Source organism: Heterocephalus glaber, unplaced genomic scaffold (genome assembly GCF_053883595.1).
Source record: "Heterocephalus glaber isolate CG9 unplaced genomic scaffold, H.glaber_assembly_v1.0 deba00001550, whole genome shotgun sequence".
NCBI classification, from domain to species: Eukaryota; Metazoa; Chordata; class Mammalia; order Rodentia; family Bathyergidae; genus Heterocephalus; species Heterocephalus glaber.
This window is the reverse complement of record NW_028258343.1, coordinates 4705281-4725703: the sequence shown is the minus strand read 5'-3', so window position 1 is coordinate 4725703 and position 20423 is coordinate 4705281. Positions and strand designations below refer to the sequence as shown.

The 20423-nt window shown below is 40.2% G+C and overlaps 1 protein-coding gene across 17 annotated transcripts in view; it reads right to left on the bottom strand.

Annotated features, from left to right (window-relative positions):
- Nucleotides 1–20423, bottom strand: part of Ect2l (epithelial cell transforming 2 like) — a 96935-nt gene that overhangs the window by 41928 nt on the left and 34584 nt on the right. For 15 of the 17 annotated variants that reach the window (XR_015442622.1, XM_021259343.2, XM_021259338.2 and 12 more), the window contains 4 exons: nucleotides 10587–10749; nucleotides 5669–5921; nucleotides 4761–4989; nucleotides 2796–2934 (listed from right to left, as the gene is read on the bottom strand). Coding sequence is in view for 16 of the 17 variants with exons in the window: in XM_021259343.2 (XP_021115002.2) it covers nucleotides 2796–2934; nucleotides 4761–4989; nucleotides 5669–5921; nucleotides 10587–10749 (784 nt within the window). In the remaining variant the exon portion in view is untranslated. The remainder of the gene's footprint in view (nucleotides 1–2795; nucleotides 2935–4760; nucleotides 4990–5668; nucleotides 5922–10586; nucleotides 10750–20423) is intronic. The other 2 variants (XM_021259344.2, XM_021259347.2) reach the window with 1 other exon arrangement.

Below are 20423 nucleotides of genomic sequence, written 5' to 3'. Positions count from 1 at the left end.
TATCTGCAACCTTCAAAAGTACAATTAAGATCATACAATTTTGCAAAAGACTTCTTAAATTTAACGTTTTTGTCTTAAGGATGAATTTATGAATTATCAATGTCAATTGGTATTTTCCTCTTTCCCCACAGCCCCCCACCAGCATTTGTTATTGGTTGATTTCATGATAGCAGTCATTCTTTCTGGGGTGAGGTGGAATCTCAGCATTGTTTTCACGTGCATCTCTCAAATGACCAGGGATGTTGAACATTTTTTCATATGTTTATTTGCTATTTATAATTCTTTGTCTGAGAAATGTCTGTTCATTTCAGATGCCCATTTTTGGACTGGGCCTTTAAATTTGGGAGGTCTGATTTTTTAAAATTCTTTATAGATTCAAGATAGTAGAACTTTGTCTGAGGAACAGCAGGTGAAAATTTTTTCCCACATTGTGGGTTGTCTCTTCACACTGCTGGTGGTTTCTCTTGCTGTGCAGAAGCTTTTTAATAAGAAGAGACCCCACTTGTTTATTGTTTGTGCTAGTTCATGGGCAACTGAGGTTTTGTTCATAAAATCTTTTCCTACACCAATGTCTTCAAGAGTTCTACCTAACCTCTGTTCCAGCTGGTTCAGCATTTCTGTTTTAATATTTAGATCTTTCATCCATTTTGATTTTAGTTTAGTGCATAGTGAGAGATATAGGTCTAGAACACTGCTTCACTGCTGGTGGGAGTGTAGACTGGTGCAACCACTGTGGAAATCAGTATGGAGATACCTCAAAGAACTAGGACTGGAAGTCCCACTTGACCCAGCTATTCCCCTGCTGGGTGTCTTCCCCAAAGAATTAAAAGAATCATACCACAGTGATATATGTGCACGCATGTTCATAGCAGCACAGTTTGTGATAGCTAAAACTTGGAAACAGCCCAAATGCCCATCAACTGGAGACTGGATAAAGAAAATGTGGGGATTTTTTTTTATAAAATGGAGTACTACTCAGCCATAAAAAAAGAGAAATTAGAAACATTTATAGCTAAATGGATGTGCATTGAAGTGATACTCTTAAGTGAACTTAATAGGCCACACATGAATAAACACTGAATAGTTTCTCTAGTGTGAGAAACTGAAAGTGTAAATAAGGACTAAAAGGTATAATAGATAATGTGAAATAGAAAGAAAAGGGGCAAAGGGGAAGGGGAAGTGGGAGAGGTAGGGGAAAGGAAAGAAGGGAATGGAATTAATACGAGAAAAAGAAAAAATGGAAACCAAGTCTTTGTAAATAGGGAGGGATGGAGGGGTTGAAGGGAGGGCAGGGGAAGGGGAAAAAAATAAGAACCAAGAGAGATTATGTAAAGGGGTAAACTTCCAATGATGAATGGCATTATATTGTATACCCAAAATGTACCAATAAAATTAATTTTTTAAAAAATTGATATTTTCCATTTAATTTAATATTAAAAGCACTGTTCTTTGAATCCAACAAACTTTTCCACATGATACAGTTAATCCACAGCAGCGATGGTGAAGTCACTGAAGTTGCTGGTTTTCTCCAAAACCCCACAGCTCTTTCTCTCTTCCGTGCAGCTAAAAACCGAAACACCACACGTGGCTGTGTTCCACTTTTTAACTCAACCCCTGCCTTGTTCATGACCAAATAAGCAATCCTGCCACCAGCTTGTGCAAAGAGGGCACGGACGGGCACGAACTTAAGCCATTTATTCGGCCTCGCTCTGTCATCAGTTGTCCACACCATGCCTTTTCAAGCACCAGGGAACCCATCTGCCCCCCTAAGTTCAAAGATACAACGTATTTCACATAGCTCTGCTAAGTTTGACTGTTGTCAGAGATGAGCGCCAACTTCTACTTGGCCAAGGGAAGAGATTTCACATCGGCAAAGTAGCCATTATGTCACAAATGGAACTTCAATGAAAACTAAGTTAGCAAAGAATACAGCCTCCCGAGTGTCACCCTCTTCATCTCCCTGTGTTCATGTTCGGCGTGCGTGTCCGTGTGTATGAATCATGTGCACTCCCATCCACTGGAGTTAGGCCTTGATAAATTCATTTTCAGGTGAGAATACTGCACTGTGGGCAGCTAACCTGGTGCACAGCCCCGCTCAGCCACACACAGCACACCCGAGCGGCATTGTGAGCGAGGGTCCCGGGATTCAAAATTCAAAGCAGCTTTCTACCAAATGCAGCTCACATTTGCATTCTGATGAAATTGAAAACGTTGTTAGTCACATTATGGCAAGTCAGGGGCCTTCTGAATACATACACCAAATGTACACATGTCTTTGTCTCCTATGTGCTTCCTTTATTTTTTATGTTCATATTAAAATTTAAAACTATGCCTTCTTTATAGAGAAAGTATATTTTAATTTAATGACACCCTCATTAAATAGATCCCCAAACAGGACTTCAAACAGCCTTCTCCTGAGAGATGGTGATTATATAATATTATTAATCCTGTGCAAATTCCAGAGATGTTTTAAAATAATCCTTAATCAGCACTTTTTTAAAACTAAGTGCAACAAATTCACTTCACTAAGAATATTTTAGACGCCTACTAAGTGCAGGCAGTTTGCACCTCTACTGTTTCTTTCAAAGGAAGTTTGATGTCAGGTCACTGTTTCCAGTTTTTAAAACTGTTTGTGGTCTGTAAATTTCCACTTAGATCAAACAGTTTCCCTTGTAGAAGATCAATCATCTTTATACATGTGGTGGCCAAAAGATAACCACACTCTCTGGAGTCTAGATGGAAAAAAAGAACAAAAACCCATTCAGGAAAGGTCTGCCTTGCAACCCAGTCCATACCTCATATGCAGGGACCCGAGATGATATTAATATGAAGTGTGGCTGCAAAGCATATGAAGAGCTGTCATCCTTTTTATGAACTCCACACCAATTTTTCTTTGATAATAAAGAGTAGGAATGACTTCCAGAAACATTGCTTCTGCAGAGAACAAAGGGGAATCTGTGAAGTTCTGTTGTCCTTGTAACTTGCCTTTGTCTAAGTAACTGCCACCATCCTGCAGGTGTCGTACTGCAGAGGACACCGGGCCTTGGTGGTTAAGACCTTTCCTGGGGACTCGGTCAGCAACAAATGGGTCTTCGTGTGAGGGGGACCAAATCTGCCCTCGGGTCTCTCTGTCACCTTATGTGGGATGCTGGAAAGGTGGCTTGAAACTTAGCTTCACTTGAGCACTTAAAATTAATGTAATGACACCCTTAGGGGCTCAAAACAACATTTAGAAAGGAGTGGCCTCCAGGTCCTTCTGGGCCTTAGCAGTTTCTGGGTATGGTCCCCATTCTCTCCATAGCCACCCTACCTCCACATTACTGAAGGACGGGGTGGCCTTGAGCTTCAGGAAGGCATCATGTATCTTGAGCAAGGGCATGAATGCTCACTTTCACAAATGTCCAGACAGAGGGATCCACGTCAGTGGCAATGTGTGAAGCTGAAAGAGTGTTGGAACCTTGAGCATTTTAGGTTCTAGTCTTTGAGACTATGACACTTGGGCAAGCTATGTCACCTCTCAATTTCCTCCTCTGAAAACACGAGTGAGGTTATGGGATCACTAGGATCCGAATTTTTTTTTAAGTTTTTAATTTGTAAGCAACTATGCAAATAGTGATAGTTATGAATGTCTGATGGAATGGATGAATAGGGTAAGAATTGAATTTTTGGTAATTTCATCAGATAGCATGATTTTGGTCACTGAATGCTGCCAGCATTTCTCTAATTTGGGTAATAAAATGAGAATTACAACAGCAGGGAGTGATAAAGCATACCTGTAATCCTAGCTACTCAGGAGGCTGAGACAGGAAGATTGCAAGTTTGAGGGCATCCTGGACAACTTAGTGAGACCCTTTCTCAGAATAAATAAAAAGGGTTGGGGATGTAGCTCAGAGGTACAGGTAAGTATGAGCCCTGGGTTCAATTGTTAGTACTGCCAGAGAGAGACGAGAGAAAGAGAGAGAAGAGAGAGAGAGAGAGAGAGAGAGAGAGAGAGAGAGAGAGAGAGAGGATATTTAGATGTTTATAAACATAAACAGGAATTATATTTGGATCTATTGGGTACCGCTATAGTTTGGATCTGGAGTGACCCCCAAAAGCCAACATGTTGAAGCCTAGTTGGCAGCCTGACTGGCTACTTCAAAGTAGTGGAACTTATAGGAAATGGGGCTTAGGAGAGAGAAGCAAGGTCATTGCAGGCAGCCTGTGAAGGGCTACAAGGACCCCTTCAAAGGTAAAGGTGAACAGGCCTCCTCTACCACACACTCCTGTTATGATGTCCCATGCTGCCACCGGCCCTAGCAGGGACAAGTGACCATGAACTCAATGCTCTGCAACCATGAGCCAAAATAAACCTTTCTTCCTTTTAAATTGATTCCTCTCAGGCATTTGTCATAGCATCAGAAAGCTGACTAACAGATAGTATTTGGAAACCCTTATTCCATAAAAAAAGGTTTAATAATGTTATTTGCTCAAAAACTTTATATAGAAAGTGAACTAAAGGGGCGAGGACTTAGCTCAGTGGTGCCACCACATGCCTCAAAAGCTCAAGGTCACGAGTTCAATCCCTGGTTGAATGTTACATAACTCCTTCAAAAAACATTTTAGAAAAAAAAATTTTAGAGACTGCCTTTCTTGAAAATTAAGTCATTATTTCTGATGATAATTATAGAATATGCCCATATAACTACACAGTATCTTTGCATATTAGCTAAATTATTCTAGAATGGATTCTTGGTAACAGTAGGTGGCAGTTTGCTTACCGCGTGGGCAAAACGTCCAATGATGCCAAAACAAGCTCTTTCTCTGAAGCTCCCTGCAATCCTGACAGATCCCTCAGCATTCGGGAGAGGCGCAGTTGGCATTTGGATGTGAACGACCGGGAGCAGCAGTCTCCGCTGCCCCAGGGCGGGCGAGCTCTGAGTAGCTCCTCTGGAAAACAAGCAGCAGCGCCAGGCTGTTCATTTCGTGCCTCTCTCTCTCCCAGCCAAGCTGACGGAGATAAAGGCATCAAAATCAAGCCGTGCCAGGGCAGTATTCCAAATGATGGGCATTACAGGTGTTTTCAAGCGCGGTCAGGATTCCTCAGCCGCTGCGCTCCGCAGCTGTGAGCGATCAGTTGCTCTAGGTCCAGGACTGGAGCTCAGAGAAGAAGCAACTCTCCCTGCGGCCACCAGGTCATCTGTATAGCTTCTCATCCCCGTCTGCCCTCGACTTAGCTCCAGGCGATTTCCCATTCCTTCCCATCTCCCCAGAGGGAGAGCCAGGGAAAAGGGGGAGAGCTCTCAGGCCCATTTCCTGGCTTACTTTACACCCCGGAGCCAGAAGCCTTAGCTGAAAGCTTGAATCCTCCCTACTCCTCTACAAAATGCCATTCTTCCTGCTTCCAGGCCCATTTTTGTTTCTCCTCTTTTTCATCAATCCCAATTCGTCTTTCCCAAACCTACTTGTTGCCTTTTGCTTGTGTTTGTACTTTTTTACCCTCCTTGTTTTTGGTGACAATTTGACCTTATGTACTCTATCTAAATATGGAATGAAGAAAATAAAAAGAGCCAGCCCTGAACATGGCTGCTATTCCCGAAAGACAGCAAATGCCCCTCTGTGGAAATTTGTGTGAAAATACATTTGTTTCCGTAGTACTTGGGTTAGATAGTTTCTAAATGCTACTCACTCTTACGGAGTGCAGTTTTCTCCCATATTATTTTCCTTAGGCACCTTTCCCTTTGCCTCTCCTGGACCTCCTCATCCTCTGTTTTGGGCTCATTCAGGGTCCCATAGACAGCGGCTGCTTCCCTCGGTGTCAGCCAGTCCAGGTGGGTCACACACGCAATGTAATGGTGCTTCCACGCGCCGTACTCGTTGTCTGCTGGAGTATAGGGCAGAAACCACCCAAACTTAACGCACTTGGGCATCCACAAGCAGTCCTTCAGAAAAAGAAGGAAAGATGAGTTGCACTTTTTTTTTGGTACTGGGGATTGAACTCAGGACCTTGTGCTTTTGAGTCAGGTGCAGTGCCACTGAGCTAATCCCCAGCCCCCGAGTTGCACATTTTTAAGGATAGTTTTCCAGCAATAAAGTTTTCAGGTATACAAGGAATTTTTTTGTTACATAGAGATCTCTACAGTTGACTTCTGCCATTGACTTGGCATATAAACTTGACACGGAGAAATAGTAAACACAAGGTGTTCCGTGGGGAAAATAGTCTTTGGGGACCATGTATCACATGTGAGTTGTGGTAGTTCACAGTTCCAGGTGTGGCTAAAGGGATTTACTGAAGACAGAAGACTCACCCGGGTGTGAGTGGCACTAACCAATTAGGCTTGTTGGCTGAATGGAATAAGAGGGAAATGAAGAAGGAAGGTTTGCTTCTGTTTCTTGGGAAAAGCTCCAGTCTTCACCTTCACTTTAGACATTGTCTCCCAGCTTCCAATACAGACCCTTCAGCCTCCTGACAGGAACCCGCCTGGGATGCTATGCTGAGTGCCAGCCCCTCACCTGGATCCTTCCGGTCTGCAGTGCACAAACAGCTCTCTGCACTCTTCCACACCTCGCTCTGCAGGTGGCCATTGTAATCCTTTTTTGTAAATCCTTATGCATTTGTATATCTCACATTAAATCTGTTTCTCTAGTAAGCACTGACTGATACATGAATACATGCATTAGTCATCTTTGTACACTTAGCCAATATTTCCATAGAGCCGGGTTATTTGAACCCCCGCTTCTGAGAATTCAGTTGCTAGCAGAGGTGTTTCCTCCCCCTGAGAACAATTTTGGTTGAACTACATGATGTTGTCAATATGCAGCCACTTTTGACACATGAAAACAATAAATTCCATGGGATTCAGTCTGATCACATATCTAGACAAAATATTACTAAAATTACCCTGGAGATTTAGCTCAGCGCCACTGCGCCTGCCTCCTAAGCGCAAGGTCCTTAGTTCAATCCCTGGAAACCAAAAAAAAAAGCAAAACAAAAATCATTTCTCTTAAAAATAACAATGATTTTAAGTCACTTGAGCTACCAATGATCCAAGGGATCATTGGATCCAACCCTTGGCTGTGCCTAATATTGGCACTTCCTGTCAGCCCAGGTGGGTGCCAGTTCCAAAGGGAAGCTTATGAGGCACACAAGCAGAGCAGAAGAGCATGGCTGAAATTCAGACTCAGGCGCCATAAAGGATTTTTGGCATTCTCACAGGAAAAGGCAGGGCCAGGGAAGGGAGAGAGCCCTGGTAACCACCACCTCTCAGCTGAGGACCTTTCAGGGGAGAATGACGCTGAGTTGCAGCAGCTATCCCGAGGACTGAGGGCAGCTTTGAAACTCATTCCCTGGCTGGACTTGCATGATCAGTTCCCAGCTTCCCCAAACATCAGAAGCAAAAGGAAATGCTCTCTGCAGGAGGGCAGCGTTCGCAGACTCAGAGGATCACATCATGTTTAGTCTCAGTATCTTGTGTTCAACTCAAAGCAATCAGAATACAAAAAAAATAAATAAAAAGAAGTGGTTTTTTTTGTTTTTGTTTGTTTGTTGTTTTATTTTTAGTAGCCACAGAGAGACCCTCTGGAGTGCCAAACATTGCAGTTATAAGACAAAAACTTTGCAAAAACACCCTATAATTAATTTGTCCAAGAATATAAGTGACCAGGATGGGTGCTAGGTACACACCTATAATCCAAGCACTCTGGGAGGCTGAGGCAGCAGGAATCCAAGTTTGACCCCAGTTTGGGCAACTTAGCAGAAATCTTAATAGATAAATAAATAAATAAAGGGGTGGCTGGGAGTTTAGTTCAGTGTGAAGTCCCTGGGTTCAATTCCCGGTACTAAAAAAAAAGACTACACACAACCAAGTAGAAAATGTTAGTGAAAGAAAAAAAATCAACATTTTACAACTGGAAAACATAACAACTGAAATTTAAAATTCAATGAATGGGTTTAAGAGGAGATTAGATTACGGCAAAATAAGTAATAAACAGAGGGCAAAAAAAAAAATCCAGACTGAAACATTTAAAGGTAAAAAGATAGAAAATGCATATATGAAAAAGATGAGCTTATGGGATAGGATAAATTAGTCTCACAAATATTGGAATCCCAGAAAAAAAGAAAGCAAATAGGGCAGGAGCCAAATATACAAAGAGATAACATCTGAAAATTGCTCAGAGCTGATGAAAGGTATTATATCTTAGATTAAAAATATCACCGAAAAACACAAAATAGGATAAACATACACATATAAACATATATATCCACCTAGGTGCATGATAATAAAACTGCTAAAACACTAAAGACAGTGAAAAAGGTCTGAAAAGCTGCTAGAGATAGGAACAATAATAAAACTGCTGACTTCTCTAGAAAAAAATTGTGGAAGCCAGAAGACAATGGAATATTTTCAATGTTCTTAACTACCAATTTGGAACTCAAACTCCCAGTGAGAACATCTTTCAAATGTGAAGGTCAAATAAAGATCTTTTTAGACAAGCTAAAACTGTATGAATTTATCAGCAGCAGATCTGTACTAAAAGAAATATTAAAGAGAACTCAGAGAGAAATGATCCCAAAGGGAAACTCAGACATGCAAGAAAGTATGAAGAGCAACAGAAAAAAACATTGACTATATAAAATAACAGTAAAAACTTTTGTGAAATACGTGTGACTGTGTAATATATGTGTGTAAGTATTTGTGTGTGTCTTTATATGCACAGTCACTCTCGGGATCTGAGAGGCTTAAGTATTATAAGTAATCTAATGATGATTTAAGTATATGGGAAAATTTAAAGTATATGAGAGGATTATGCACAAATACTACACCATTTTTTATAAAGGACTTGGGCATTCATGGATTTTGGTGCCTGTGGGGGGAGAAGGGCAGGCTGGAATCAATGCCCATGGATACTCAAAAGACAACTGTACACACACACACACACACACACACAAAACAAATATTTGACAAGAAAACCACCAACCCTGGGAGGAGAATACTATGCCCCTCCCATTGTCTGGGGGTGGTTAGATATCACATGATGCATACTTTAATTTCTGTGGTAACCAGGGAGTAACCCTTACAATGTTTATAATGAACAATTTAAAAATATTTTATTAATCCAAAAGAAGACACAGGAAAAAAAGAACATAAAAGTGCATGCAACATATAAAAAAAATAGAAATATGATCAATTTAAACCCAAATATATCAGTATTTATATAATTATAAATAGATGAAATACTTTAGTTAAAAATTAAAGGTGGCTGGCCGGGGATTTAGCTCAGTGGTTCCGCTGCCTGCCTCGCAAGCGCAAGGTCCCGAGCTCGATCCTGGGTAAAAAAAAAAAAAAAAATCAAAGGTGGTAAAAATGTTTTAAAAAGAAAGAAAATATCCCTAGTGTATTCCTTTTACAAGACACGCCTTAAATATAAGGACATAGAAAGGTTAAAAGTAAAAATACAAAAGCAATCAATCAATCATCCATCCATCCACCCGAACACTGGCCCCACCACCGACAGCCATGATCCCTGAGACCACGATTTCAACACAGCGCGTGCTGGAAATTATGTGTGATCTAAAATGCAAATTATTGCCTTGCATTAAAGAATGCCTATTATTACATTGGGTTAAATCTTTTAAAAGAAAAGGAAGAGACAAATAGGCCAGAGGCGGATTCATGGCAGGAGAGGCTGGTTTGAAGCAGCTGCAGCCGCTCGCTGCTTTGAGCTGCATTCGGAAGACTCAGATTCACGCCCTCTCAGTCAGCCAAGGAGGGACACGTGGACCCCAGAGCGAGGGTTAAGCAACTTTCGACAACTGCGTTATTTATCAAAGATAAAAAGAATGCCCTATAAACCCCAAAGTTTAAATTGTTGTCATGGAAAGCACTGAATTTCTCTAATCAAGAGAAATGTTTTCTAAATCATAGGGAATACTTCAAGATTTTTTTTTCTGCTACTAGAGATCAAACCCAACCCTTCCTTCCTTCCTTCCTTCCTTCCTTCCTTCCTTCCTTCCTTCCTTCCTTCCTTCCTTCCTTCCTTCCTTCCTTTCTCTCTCTCTTTCTCTCTCTCTTTCTCTCTTTCTTTCTTCTTTCTTTCTTTCTTGTACTGTGAATTGAAACAAGGATTGAACCTAACACCTTTACACTGAGGTACACCACCTTTTTATTTACTTTTATTTTGAAACAAGGTCTCTCAGGCTGAGGATTTAGCTCAGTGGCACCGTGCCTGCCTTGCAAGCACAAGGTCCTGAGTTCGATACCCGGTACCGGGAAAAAAAAATAGCCTCTGAAACAAGGTCTCTCCAAATCACTAAATTGCCCAGGCTGGACTTCATCTTGTAGTCATCCTGTCTCAGCCTCCTGAACAGCTGGGATTACAGGAGTGCACCTGCTATCAAGATTTTTTTAATTACATGAATTATTGGAATAGTGTATATCTCCTTAGCTGAAAAATGTATCAGCGTATTTTATTTATTCCCATGTTTTCACTTAAGAGTAACTTCAGGCCTTCAAAGCCCTCTCTCCAGGGAAGAGAGCTACCCAGTTTCTCTCTGCAGGTCACCGTTGTGTCTCTGCCCTACGTCCAGGAATTGACAAGTCTCGAACCTGTTCAGTTAGAAACTTCCAGGGCCAGCTGACTTGGGCAGCTGCGCACAGATCTTTGGGATTCAGGAAGGAAAAGATATACAGAGAAATGAAGCGTGGTAGCACGGTACAGAAATCCACTCTGGCCACTTGCTTTCTTTCTGAAAACCAGTCTTGGACAAACCTAAAAAAGAAAGATATGGAAATGTGTTTCTAAGTGCTAACATTTAAAATTCAGTTAAAATTTAAAATGTGCTTTTATCATAATACATCTGCATATGTTATATGGTTTTTGTTTTTATTTTGTGGTACAGGGCATTGACCCAGGACCTCAAGCATACTAGGCAAGCATTCTCCTACTAAGCTACACCCCCAGGCCTTTTTATTGTATTTTCAGATAGAGTCTTGCTAAGTTGCCAGGCTGGCCTCCAACTTTTGATTCTCCTACCTCAGCCTCCCAAGTAACTGGGATTTTAGGTGCACCCCACCATGTCTGGCTTACATCTACATATGTTGTACACATTACCATACTTTGTTTTGCTTTAAAGAGTTACATGCCTTTAAAGTAATTCACAAATTTTATTTTCCCCACACATTTAACATTTCCTGTGCTCTTTATTCCTGTTTATAAATCTGTTTCTATCTAGTATCACTTCCTTAGCCTGAAAAACTTCTTTTAGTATTTCTTTTGTGCAGCTTTTCTGACAATGAATTTAGTCAGTTCCCTTTTTCTGATAGTGTCCTTATTTCATTTTTATGTTCATGGTGCTATTATGACCTCATTAATTGATTTCAGTATTTATCAACTTGTAACCATTCTGTTTTCTATCATATCTTCTCCTCCTCCTGCTTCCTCTTCTTCCTCCCTTCTCCTTCTCCTCCTTCTTCTTCACCTCCTCCCTCCTTCTTCACCTCCTCCCTCCTTCTCCCTTCCTTCTCTTATACCTCCTTCACTTCTTCCCACAGCCTCATGTCATTTTAAAGCAGATCCCAAACATCATATTATCTCATCCATAAATATTTCAGTATGAGTCACTAAACAATAATGACATTTTTAAAACATGCTCTAATACCATCTTCTTACTTTAAAAATTCAACAATTCTTAAATGAGATGGTCTTTTCATGATAGCATCCATCGTAGCTCTTTCCTTCATTGCATCACATGCCACCTAAGCACAGAGGGGTCTACAATGGGCACAAAACCCAAGGCCCACCCATGATCATCTCAAAGGCTGTATGTGTTTCAGAACCCTAAGGCATTTCATGGACCACAAAAAAAATCACAGTTGACCTTGCAACAACTAAAACAAATACATAAATAATGAACCTTAACATCTGATCACCCTCTATTAGTGATAAACATCTTCTGTAGTCCCAAGCCATCAAACAGGTGGTCATGTTTGAATAACAATTGATAGAGCAGGAAGGTTCGAAGCAATTCTGGCAGCAGTAAGTCCAGCTTTTCCCTGGAGCCTTTTGTCTCCTTCACACTCAGACATCCCTGACCAATCTCACAGCTGATTGGATACTGGCAAAAGTTTTACTAAGTATGACTCCACCAGAACTCATTCAACTCGGCCCTTTGAGGCTACAGAACTTTCTTCCACTGCTAAGTGGCTGCTGCTGTCCAGTGTCACTGGGCCCCAAGGGACATGAATTTAGAAAGAGAAGTCATGACTGAATAAATCTCATCATGCAGTGGGTCTTCTAGTTTTAAGTGAAATGAAAATGGCATCACTAATAAAGAATAAAAAAACCCTAGTCATCTTTCTGAATGGGTTGCTAAGCACACTTTAGAACCAGAGATGGTCCTGACCACTACTTTACCCAAACTGTTAGCTTTAACAGAAGCCTCTCTTTCAACCTTCATAACTTAAAAACAGTAGAGCCTAGGCTGTACCACCACTCACAGCCCAGAGGAAGGGGTTTCTGAGCTGCCATTCCACCGCTCTCAGGCCAGAGGAAGGGGCTTCTGGGCTATTGTTCCTTTGCTCCCAGCCCAGAGGTAGGGATTTATAGGCCGCCGTTCCACCGCTCCCAGCCCAGAGGAGGTGAGCCAGGTGGGTGCCAATAGCACACTCCCCCCCGCCATCAAAATGAGAAGACACATAAACAAGTCTCAAAACCAGACTTCCAGATCACCTACAGCAACCCTAAAAGGAAAGGAGATGGAACACTCTGATACTCAACCACCTGGACTCCCCAAACTGGCAACAAAAGAGGATCTGGAAAAAATGAAATCAGAAATAATTTCTTAGATAACAGCAGAGATTGTGCACATAGTGCAAGACATGATTAATAAATCTAGAGAGTACACAGATAAAAAAAAAAAAGAGGACCTGAGGAACATGATGGAATCCCAACATAGGAAACAAATGGAATCCATAAAACAGATTTCCAGGAGACCAAAAACTCCATTGAAAGTCTGCACAGCAGAATGAGACAATGTGAGGACAGAATTTCAGATATTGAAGATGAGATTGCAATTGGTGACCAGGAAAAGAAAAATTGCTACAAAATTGTAAGGGACCACGAAAAATCAATCCAGCAGCTGCTAGACGATGCAAAGAAGAACAGAAGACTGATTGGAGTCAACGAAGAAACAGGAGGGAGTGCAGATGACATAAAAAAACTCTTCACAGAAGTAATGGCAAAAAACTTCCCAAGCAGAGGAAAAGAACTTGACATACAGATAAGTGAGACATATAGGACTCCAAATAGCCTTGATCAAAAAAAAATCTACACATAGGCATATAATTGTTAAGACTGCAGAAACCCAACAGAAGAACAAAATTCTACAAGCAGTTAGAGAAAAGAAACAAATCACATACAAAGGAAAGCCCATCAGAATCACAGCAGACTTCTCAATGCAAATCCTCAAGGCAAGAAGAGCTTGTAGTGTCGCATACCAAGCACTAAAGGAAAACAGCCTCCAACCCAGATTTATTGTACCCTGCAAAACTATCTTTCAAAATGGATGGAGAAATAAGATACTTTCATGACAAAGAGCACCTGATGAACTTCATGAATACCAAACCAGCACTCCAAAAAATTTTAGATAATATCCTAGAAACAGACAATGAGGATAACAACCCCAGGAAGCACAGCAGAATGGATCCATCAGGCATGACAAGAAATTAAATGTAAAGGGGGAGAATCCAACAAAAAGAAAAAGTCATGACAATGATAAGTCAATATGTATGAATTATAATCATCAATGTTAATGGTCTCAATTCACCAATCAAAAGGAATAGACTGGCAGAATGGGTCAAGAAGCAAGATCCAACAATATGCTGTATACAAGAAACACACTGAATTCAAAATGAAACTCATAGACTGAAAGTTAAAGGGTGGAAAACTATACTCCATGAGACAGGAACCCCCAAAAAAGCAAGAGTAGCTATGCTCTGCAGATCAAGTGGATTTCAAACCCACACTGATTAAGAGAGACAAAGAAGGCCATTACATTCTTGTAAAGGGAACAATCCAACAGGAAGAGATGACAATCATACATATCTATGCACCAAACACTAGTGCGCCCAACTATATAAAACAAATACTAACAGATATGAAAACTCATATATGCACTAATACAACAGTAGTGGGGGACCTCAATACCCCACAGTCACAAATAGATAGACCAACTAGACAAAAAATAAGTAATGAAATACTAGAACTCAATTGAACTCTTGAACAAATGAACTTAACAGATGTTTACACAGTGTTCCACCCCCAAAAATCAGAATACACATTCTTCTCAGCTGCACACAGGTCATTCCGCAAAATACACCACACACTCACTCATAGAATGTGTTTAAGTAATTGCAAAGGAACTGAAGTTATCTGCTGTATATTATCAGACCATAGTGTGATGAAATTGGAGATCAATAGCAAAAGAAACTGCAAAAATTACATAAACACATGGAAATTGAACAACACACTTTTGAATAACTAATGAGTCACAGAGGAAATTAAAGAAGAAATCAGACAGTTCCTTCAATTAAATGACAATGACAATACAACATATAAGAATCCATGGGACACAATGAAAGCAGTCTTATGAAGGAAATTCATAACAGTGAATACACATATTAGGAAAACAGAGTGAGCCCAATTAAACAACCTGATGCTGAACCTTAAGCTTCTAGAAAAAGAAGAGCAGGACAAACTCAAAGCTCATACAAAGGAGGAAATTATAAAGATCAGAGCAGAAATCAATTCAGTGGAGACTAAGAAAATGATAAAAAAAACTTAATGAAGCCAAGAGTTGGTTCTTCGAAAGCATAAACAAAATTGACAAACCCTTAGCCAACCTTATCAGAAAAAGGCCCAAATCCATGCAATTAAGAATGAAAAGGGTGAAATTACAACAGATCCAGCAGAAATACAGAGGATCATCAATACCTACTTCAAGAATCTATACGCCAATAAGATAGAAAACACAGAAGAAATGGACAGATTTCCTGATTATGAATTTCCAAAGTTGAATGAAGAAGACCTAAAAATTCTAAACAACCCAATATCAATCAATGAAATTGAAAATGTAATTAAAAACTCACCAACTAAGAAAAGCCCAGGTCCTGATGGCTTCACTCCTGAATTCTACAAGACATTTGGAGAGTACCACTACTGTTTAAACTCTTCATTGAAATTGAAAGGGAAGCAACACTCTTGAATTCATTCCTGGAAGCAAGCATCACGTTGATCCCCAAAACAGAGAAAGACCCAACCGAAAAAGAGAACTATAGCCCAATCTCACTAATAAACATAGATACAAAAATCCTTAATAGGCAAGCGCAAGGGCCCGAGTTTGATCCCTGGTACCAAAAAAAAAAAAATCCTTAATAAGATACTGGCAAATAGAATGCAGAAGATCATACACCCTGACCAACTGGGATTCATCCCAGGGATCCAGGGATGATTTAACATATGCAAATCAACAAATGTAATACACTGTATCAATAGAGCCAAGGATAAAAAACATACGATTATCTCCATATATGCAGAAAAAGCATTTAACAAATATCTTGAAAACCCTACAAAAAATTGGAATAGATTGTCTCTACCTCAATCTGATAAAAGCCATCTGTGAAAAACCAACAGCCAATATCATACTAAATGGTCAAAAACTGAAATCCTTCACAGTAAAATCAGGAATAAGACAAGGATGTCCACTATCACCACTCTTGTTCAATATAGTTTTGGAAACATTAGCCATAGCAATTAGACAAGAGAAAGAAATAAAAGGAATAAAGAAGGAAATGAAGAAGTCAAATTGTCATTATTTGCAGATGACATGATACTCTATATAGAAGACCCCAAGAATGCCACCAAAAGTCTTCTAGACTTAATAACCAAATTCAGTCAAGTAGCTGGTTACAAGGTCAACACACAAAAATCAATAGCTTTCCTCTACACAAATGACAGACTCACTGAGAGAGAAATAAGGCAAACAATTCCTTTCACAATAGCATCCAAAAAACTGAAATACCTAGGAATTAACCTAACAACAGAAATCAAAGAGCTCTTCTCTGAAAACTATAGCACTTTGAAAAGAGAGATTGAAGACGATATCAGAAAATGGAAAGACATCCCCTGCTCCTGGGTAGGAAGGATCAACATAGTGAAAATGGCCATACTTCCAAAACTGCTATGTAGATTCAATGCAATCCCAATTGAAATCCCAGCAACATACTTCACGGACCTTGAGAAAACAATCCAAAAATTCATTTGGAACAAGAAGAGACCCAGAATAGCAAAAGCAATTCTAGGTAACAGAGACATGGCAGGGGGTATCACATTCCCCAACTTAAAACTATACTGCAAAGCTACTGTGATAAAAACAGCATGGTACTGGCAAAGAAACAGACCTGAGGACCAGTGGAACAGATTAGAAGATGCAGAAACAATTCCAGTCACACTCAGCCAGCTCATCTTGGACAAAGGAGCCAAACACCTTCACTGTAGGAAAGATAGCCTCTTTAATAAATGGTGCTGGAAAAATTGGGTTTCAACTTGCCAAAGATTAAAACTAGACCTATATCTCTCACCATGCACTAAACTAATATCAAAATGGATTAAGGATCTAAATATTGAAATAGAAATGCTGAATTAGCTGGAACAGAGGTTATGTAGAACTCTTGAAGACATTGGTATAGGAAAAGATTTTATGAACAAAACCTCAGTTGCCCAGCAACTAGCACAAACAATCAACAAGTGGGATTTCTTCTTATTAAAAAGCTTCTGCATAGCAAGAGAAGCCACCAGCAGTGTGAAGAGACAACCCACAATGTGGGAAAAAATCTTCACCTGCTGTTCCTCAGACAAAGGTCTACTATCTTGAATCTATAAAGAACTTAAAAAGATCAGACCTCCCAAATTTAAAGACCCAATCCGAAAATGGACATCTGAAATGAACAGACATTTCTCAGACAAAGAAGTGGAAATAGCAAATAAACATATGAAAAAGTGTTCAACATCACCGGTCATTCAAGAGATGCAAATGAAAACAACACTGAGATTCCACTTCAGCCCAGAGAGAATGATTGCTATCATGAAATCAACCAATAACAAATGCTGTTGGGGCAGTGGGGAAAGAGGTGATGGGAGTGTAGACTTGTGCAACCACTGTGGAAATCAGTATGGAGATACCACAAAGAACTAGGACTGGAAGTCCCATTTGATCCAGCTGTTCCCCTGCTGGGTATCTTCCCCCCAAAATTAAAAGAATCATACCACAGTGATATATGTACATCCATGTTCATAGCAGCATAGTTTATAATACCTAAAACTTGGAAGCAGCCCAATTGCCCATCAGGTGGAGACTAGATACAGAAAATGTGCTTTTTTTAAATAAAATGGAATACTAGTCAGCCATAAAAAATGAGAAATTAGAGACATTTATAGCTAATTGGATGCACATTGAGGTGATACTCATAAGTGAAATAAACAGGACACATGTGTAAATACCGAATAGTTTCTCTAGTGTGAGAAACTGAAAGTGTAAATAAGGACTAAAATCTACAATAGATAATGTGAAATAGGAAGAAAAGGGCCAAAGGGGAAGGGGAAGTGGGAGGGGTAGGGGAAATTAAAGAAGGAAATGGAATTTATATGAGAAAATGAAAAAATGGAAACAAAGTGTTTTTAAGTAGGGAGGGATGGAGGGGTTGAAGGGAGAGCAGAGGAATGGGGAAAAATAAGAACCAAGAGAGACTATGTAAAGGTGCAAATTTCCAATGATGAATGTCATTATATTGTACACCTAAAATGTACCAATAAAATAAAATTTTTAAAAAGTGGAGCCCACTCTCAAGAGGGGCAAATCCATAATGTGAAATAGGAAGAAAAGGTCCAAAGGGGAAGGGGAAGTGGGAGGGGTAGGGGAAAGGAAAGAAAGGAAAGGAAAAAATATGAGGAAAGGAATAAATGGAAACAAAGTCTTTATAAAAAGGGAGGGGTGGAGGGGGTGAAGGGAGGGCCAGGGAATGGGGAAAAAATAAGAACCAAGATACATCATGTAAAGGTACAAGTTCCCAATGATGAACGTAACTGTATTGTATACCTAAAATGTACCAATAAAAGAATTTAAGAAAAAAAAAAAAGGAGGGGCAAATCCAGCTCAGCCTAATGATGAGCACTTCATAATCCACAGCGCTGGAGGCTCCATGACACCACTGGCCATAGTGCACTGTCCTGAGACAAAAATTTACCTGAACAGACAACTTGGCAGTCAACTTGTAAATGCAGAGTCATGCCACTGGGACCGCGCAGGATTGGAATATTAGGATACTTCCTTATGAATCAGATATAATACCTAATTTATGTGAGCTCAATCTTTACGCTTAGTCTTCATGTTTATATGAAGTGACCACATAAAGAAAAAAGCATGCTTTAAAAAAAAAAGTCCATGAACAGCCCTGCGTTAGCCAGCTAGGTGATGCTGAAAAGGATTACAATAGTGGAAGTACCATAAAGAATGGAACCGGAGTACTGGGCAAGAAATTACCTTAATTCATGCAAGAGCCATTTTTACCCATAAAGGCTATACAATTATAAACCATGCCAAAGATAAAGACCTCTAAATGTCTAGCTTTTCCAAGGGTCCTCAATTATTATAAAGGTGCAAATCCTCCCCCTTCTGTGGTTGAACTACTTTGGCATCTAGGAATCGGTGAATAGTGAAGAAGAGAATCTGTAGAGGGGTGGTATATGCCCCCCTCTGTTCTTGAGTAGTACTCAATTGAAAAGGAACATAAATTCCTCTGTTCTTTTTCATGCATGGCTTGACCTCAATGGATAGACAATTCAATGTTCTGATTGAAGGCACAGGATGGACATGAATTTGGACACTAATTTTTCCTCTTCTCTCCTCAGAGGTCACTCATGAATGTGAAATAGTGACTCCCACATTCCTGGGGAGCACAGCCTCTGAAAGTGCAGTCTAGGTCATCCTGAAGGAAAGATGATAGGCCTTGATTGATGGACAAGGAGGTGGAAGTCAGTGAGGTTGAGGAGGGGTAAAAAAACTTCCTTTCCTACCACAGATATGGACTATGCACCCCCTGAACCACAGCCTTCCATCACTTTCTCATGGTGTGGGGTGTGTTTGCCCCCATTTGGTCCAGCTGTATGAGATTTTATTAACATCCTACTTGAGAACAAAATCATAAAACATGCTTATCATTCAGAGCCAGTTACAGAAAATGCAGAGAATTACACTCAATGAGCCTCATGTTCTGGACTGAGAGAGACACAGCCAGATGGCCCCTCTGCATAGGCTTAGCAGAGCGCTCTCCCGGCAGATCTGGTTTAGCTCAACAGAACAGCTGCTGAGTTCCAACATTCCCTGTGTAACAGGGCAGCTTCCATGACTAAGGAGCCACGATCACCTAATCCTATAGACCATCCATTCCTCCCACACACACCATAACCATATACAGGATTACCAGTAGGAGGCCTTTCTCTGCTTGCACTCCTGTGTGACTGAGGTTTGTGCAGCCCATCTCCACACTGCCTAAGCCATGGGATGCTGAAAGCTGAAGGGATTATATGCTTTGCTACTTGTCTGCTCACAAAGGTCTTCTCAATGAACTCTGTATCTGTGCATTAAGTGGAACTGTGTGTGTGTGTGTGTGTGTGTGTGTGTGATGTCACCCTTTCACATGGCAGAAGACAATACATGCCACACAGCAGGCACTTGATAAATATCTGTTGAATAAATGTGCAACAGAAAAATAATTATGAAATCCCTTCAACCATCTGCTAGGGAGAAACCAGTGTTAAAAAGCTCATATCCTAAGTTTTCATTGTGCAAATTGTAGAACTGAGAGAATGCTACGTGCCTTGATTTACTTACATTGGAAAGGGGGAACAGTCATCTGAATGTATGGGATGAGTCAGGAACATGGGAGTCTAATAGTTCTTCTGCAGACTTTTAAATAATCTCCCCAGTTTTAGCCTACAATTCCCAATTTCTTACAGGATTTTATGCAATGAGCTGGTTTAGTTCTCCTCAATTTTCTTCCTTGAGCATGTTAAGCCTCACATGCCTTTTGTTATTCTGTTACTCACCATTTCTTCACTCAATTTCCACTTGTACATTTGTGATTTGTGGTTAGAAGCATCTTAGTTTCACCCAAGGCATTTTTGTTTCTTATTCTTTATTATTTCAGGTGACTTTTCCAAGAAAAAGAAGTTCTAGAAATGTTTTCATTCTGTTGATTTAAAACTGGAACCCAAGATTTTTTTTTTTTTTTTGTACCAGGGATTGAACTCAGTACCTTGTGCTTGCGAGGCAGGTGGCAGAATCACTAAGCTAAATCCCTGGCCCTCAAGATTTTAATAGAGTTGAAATT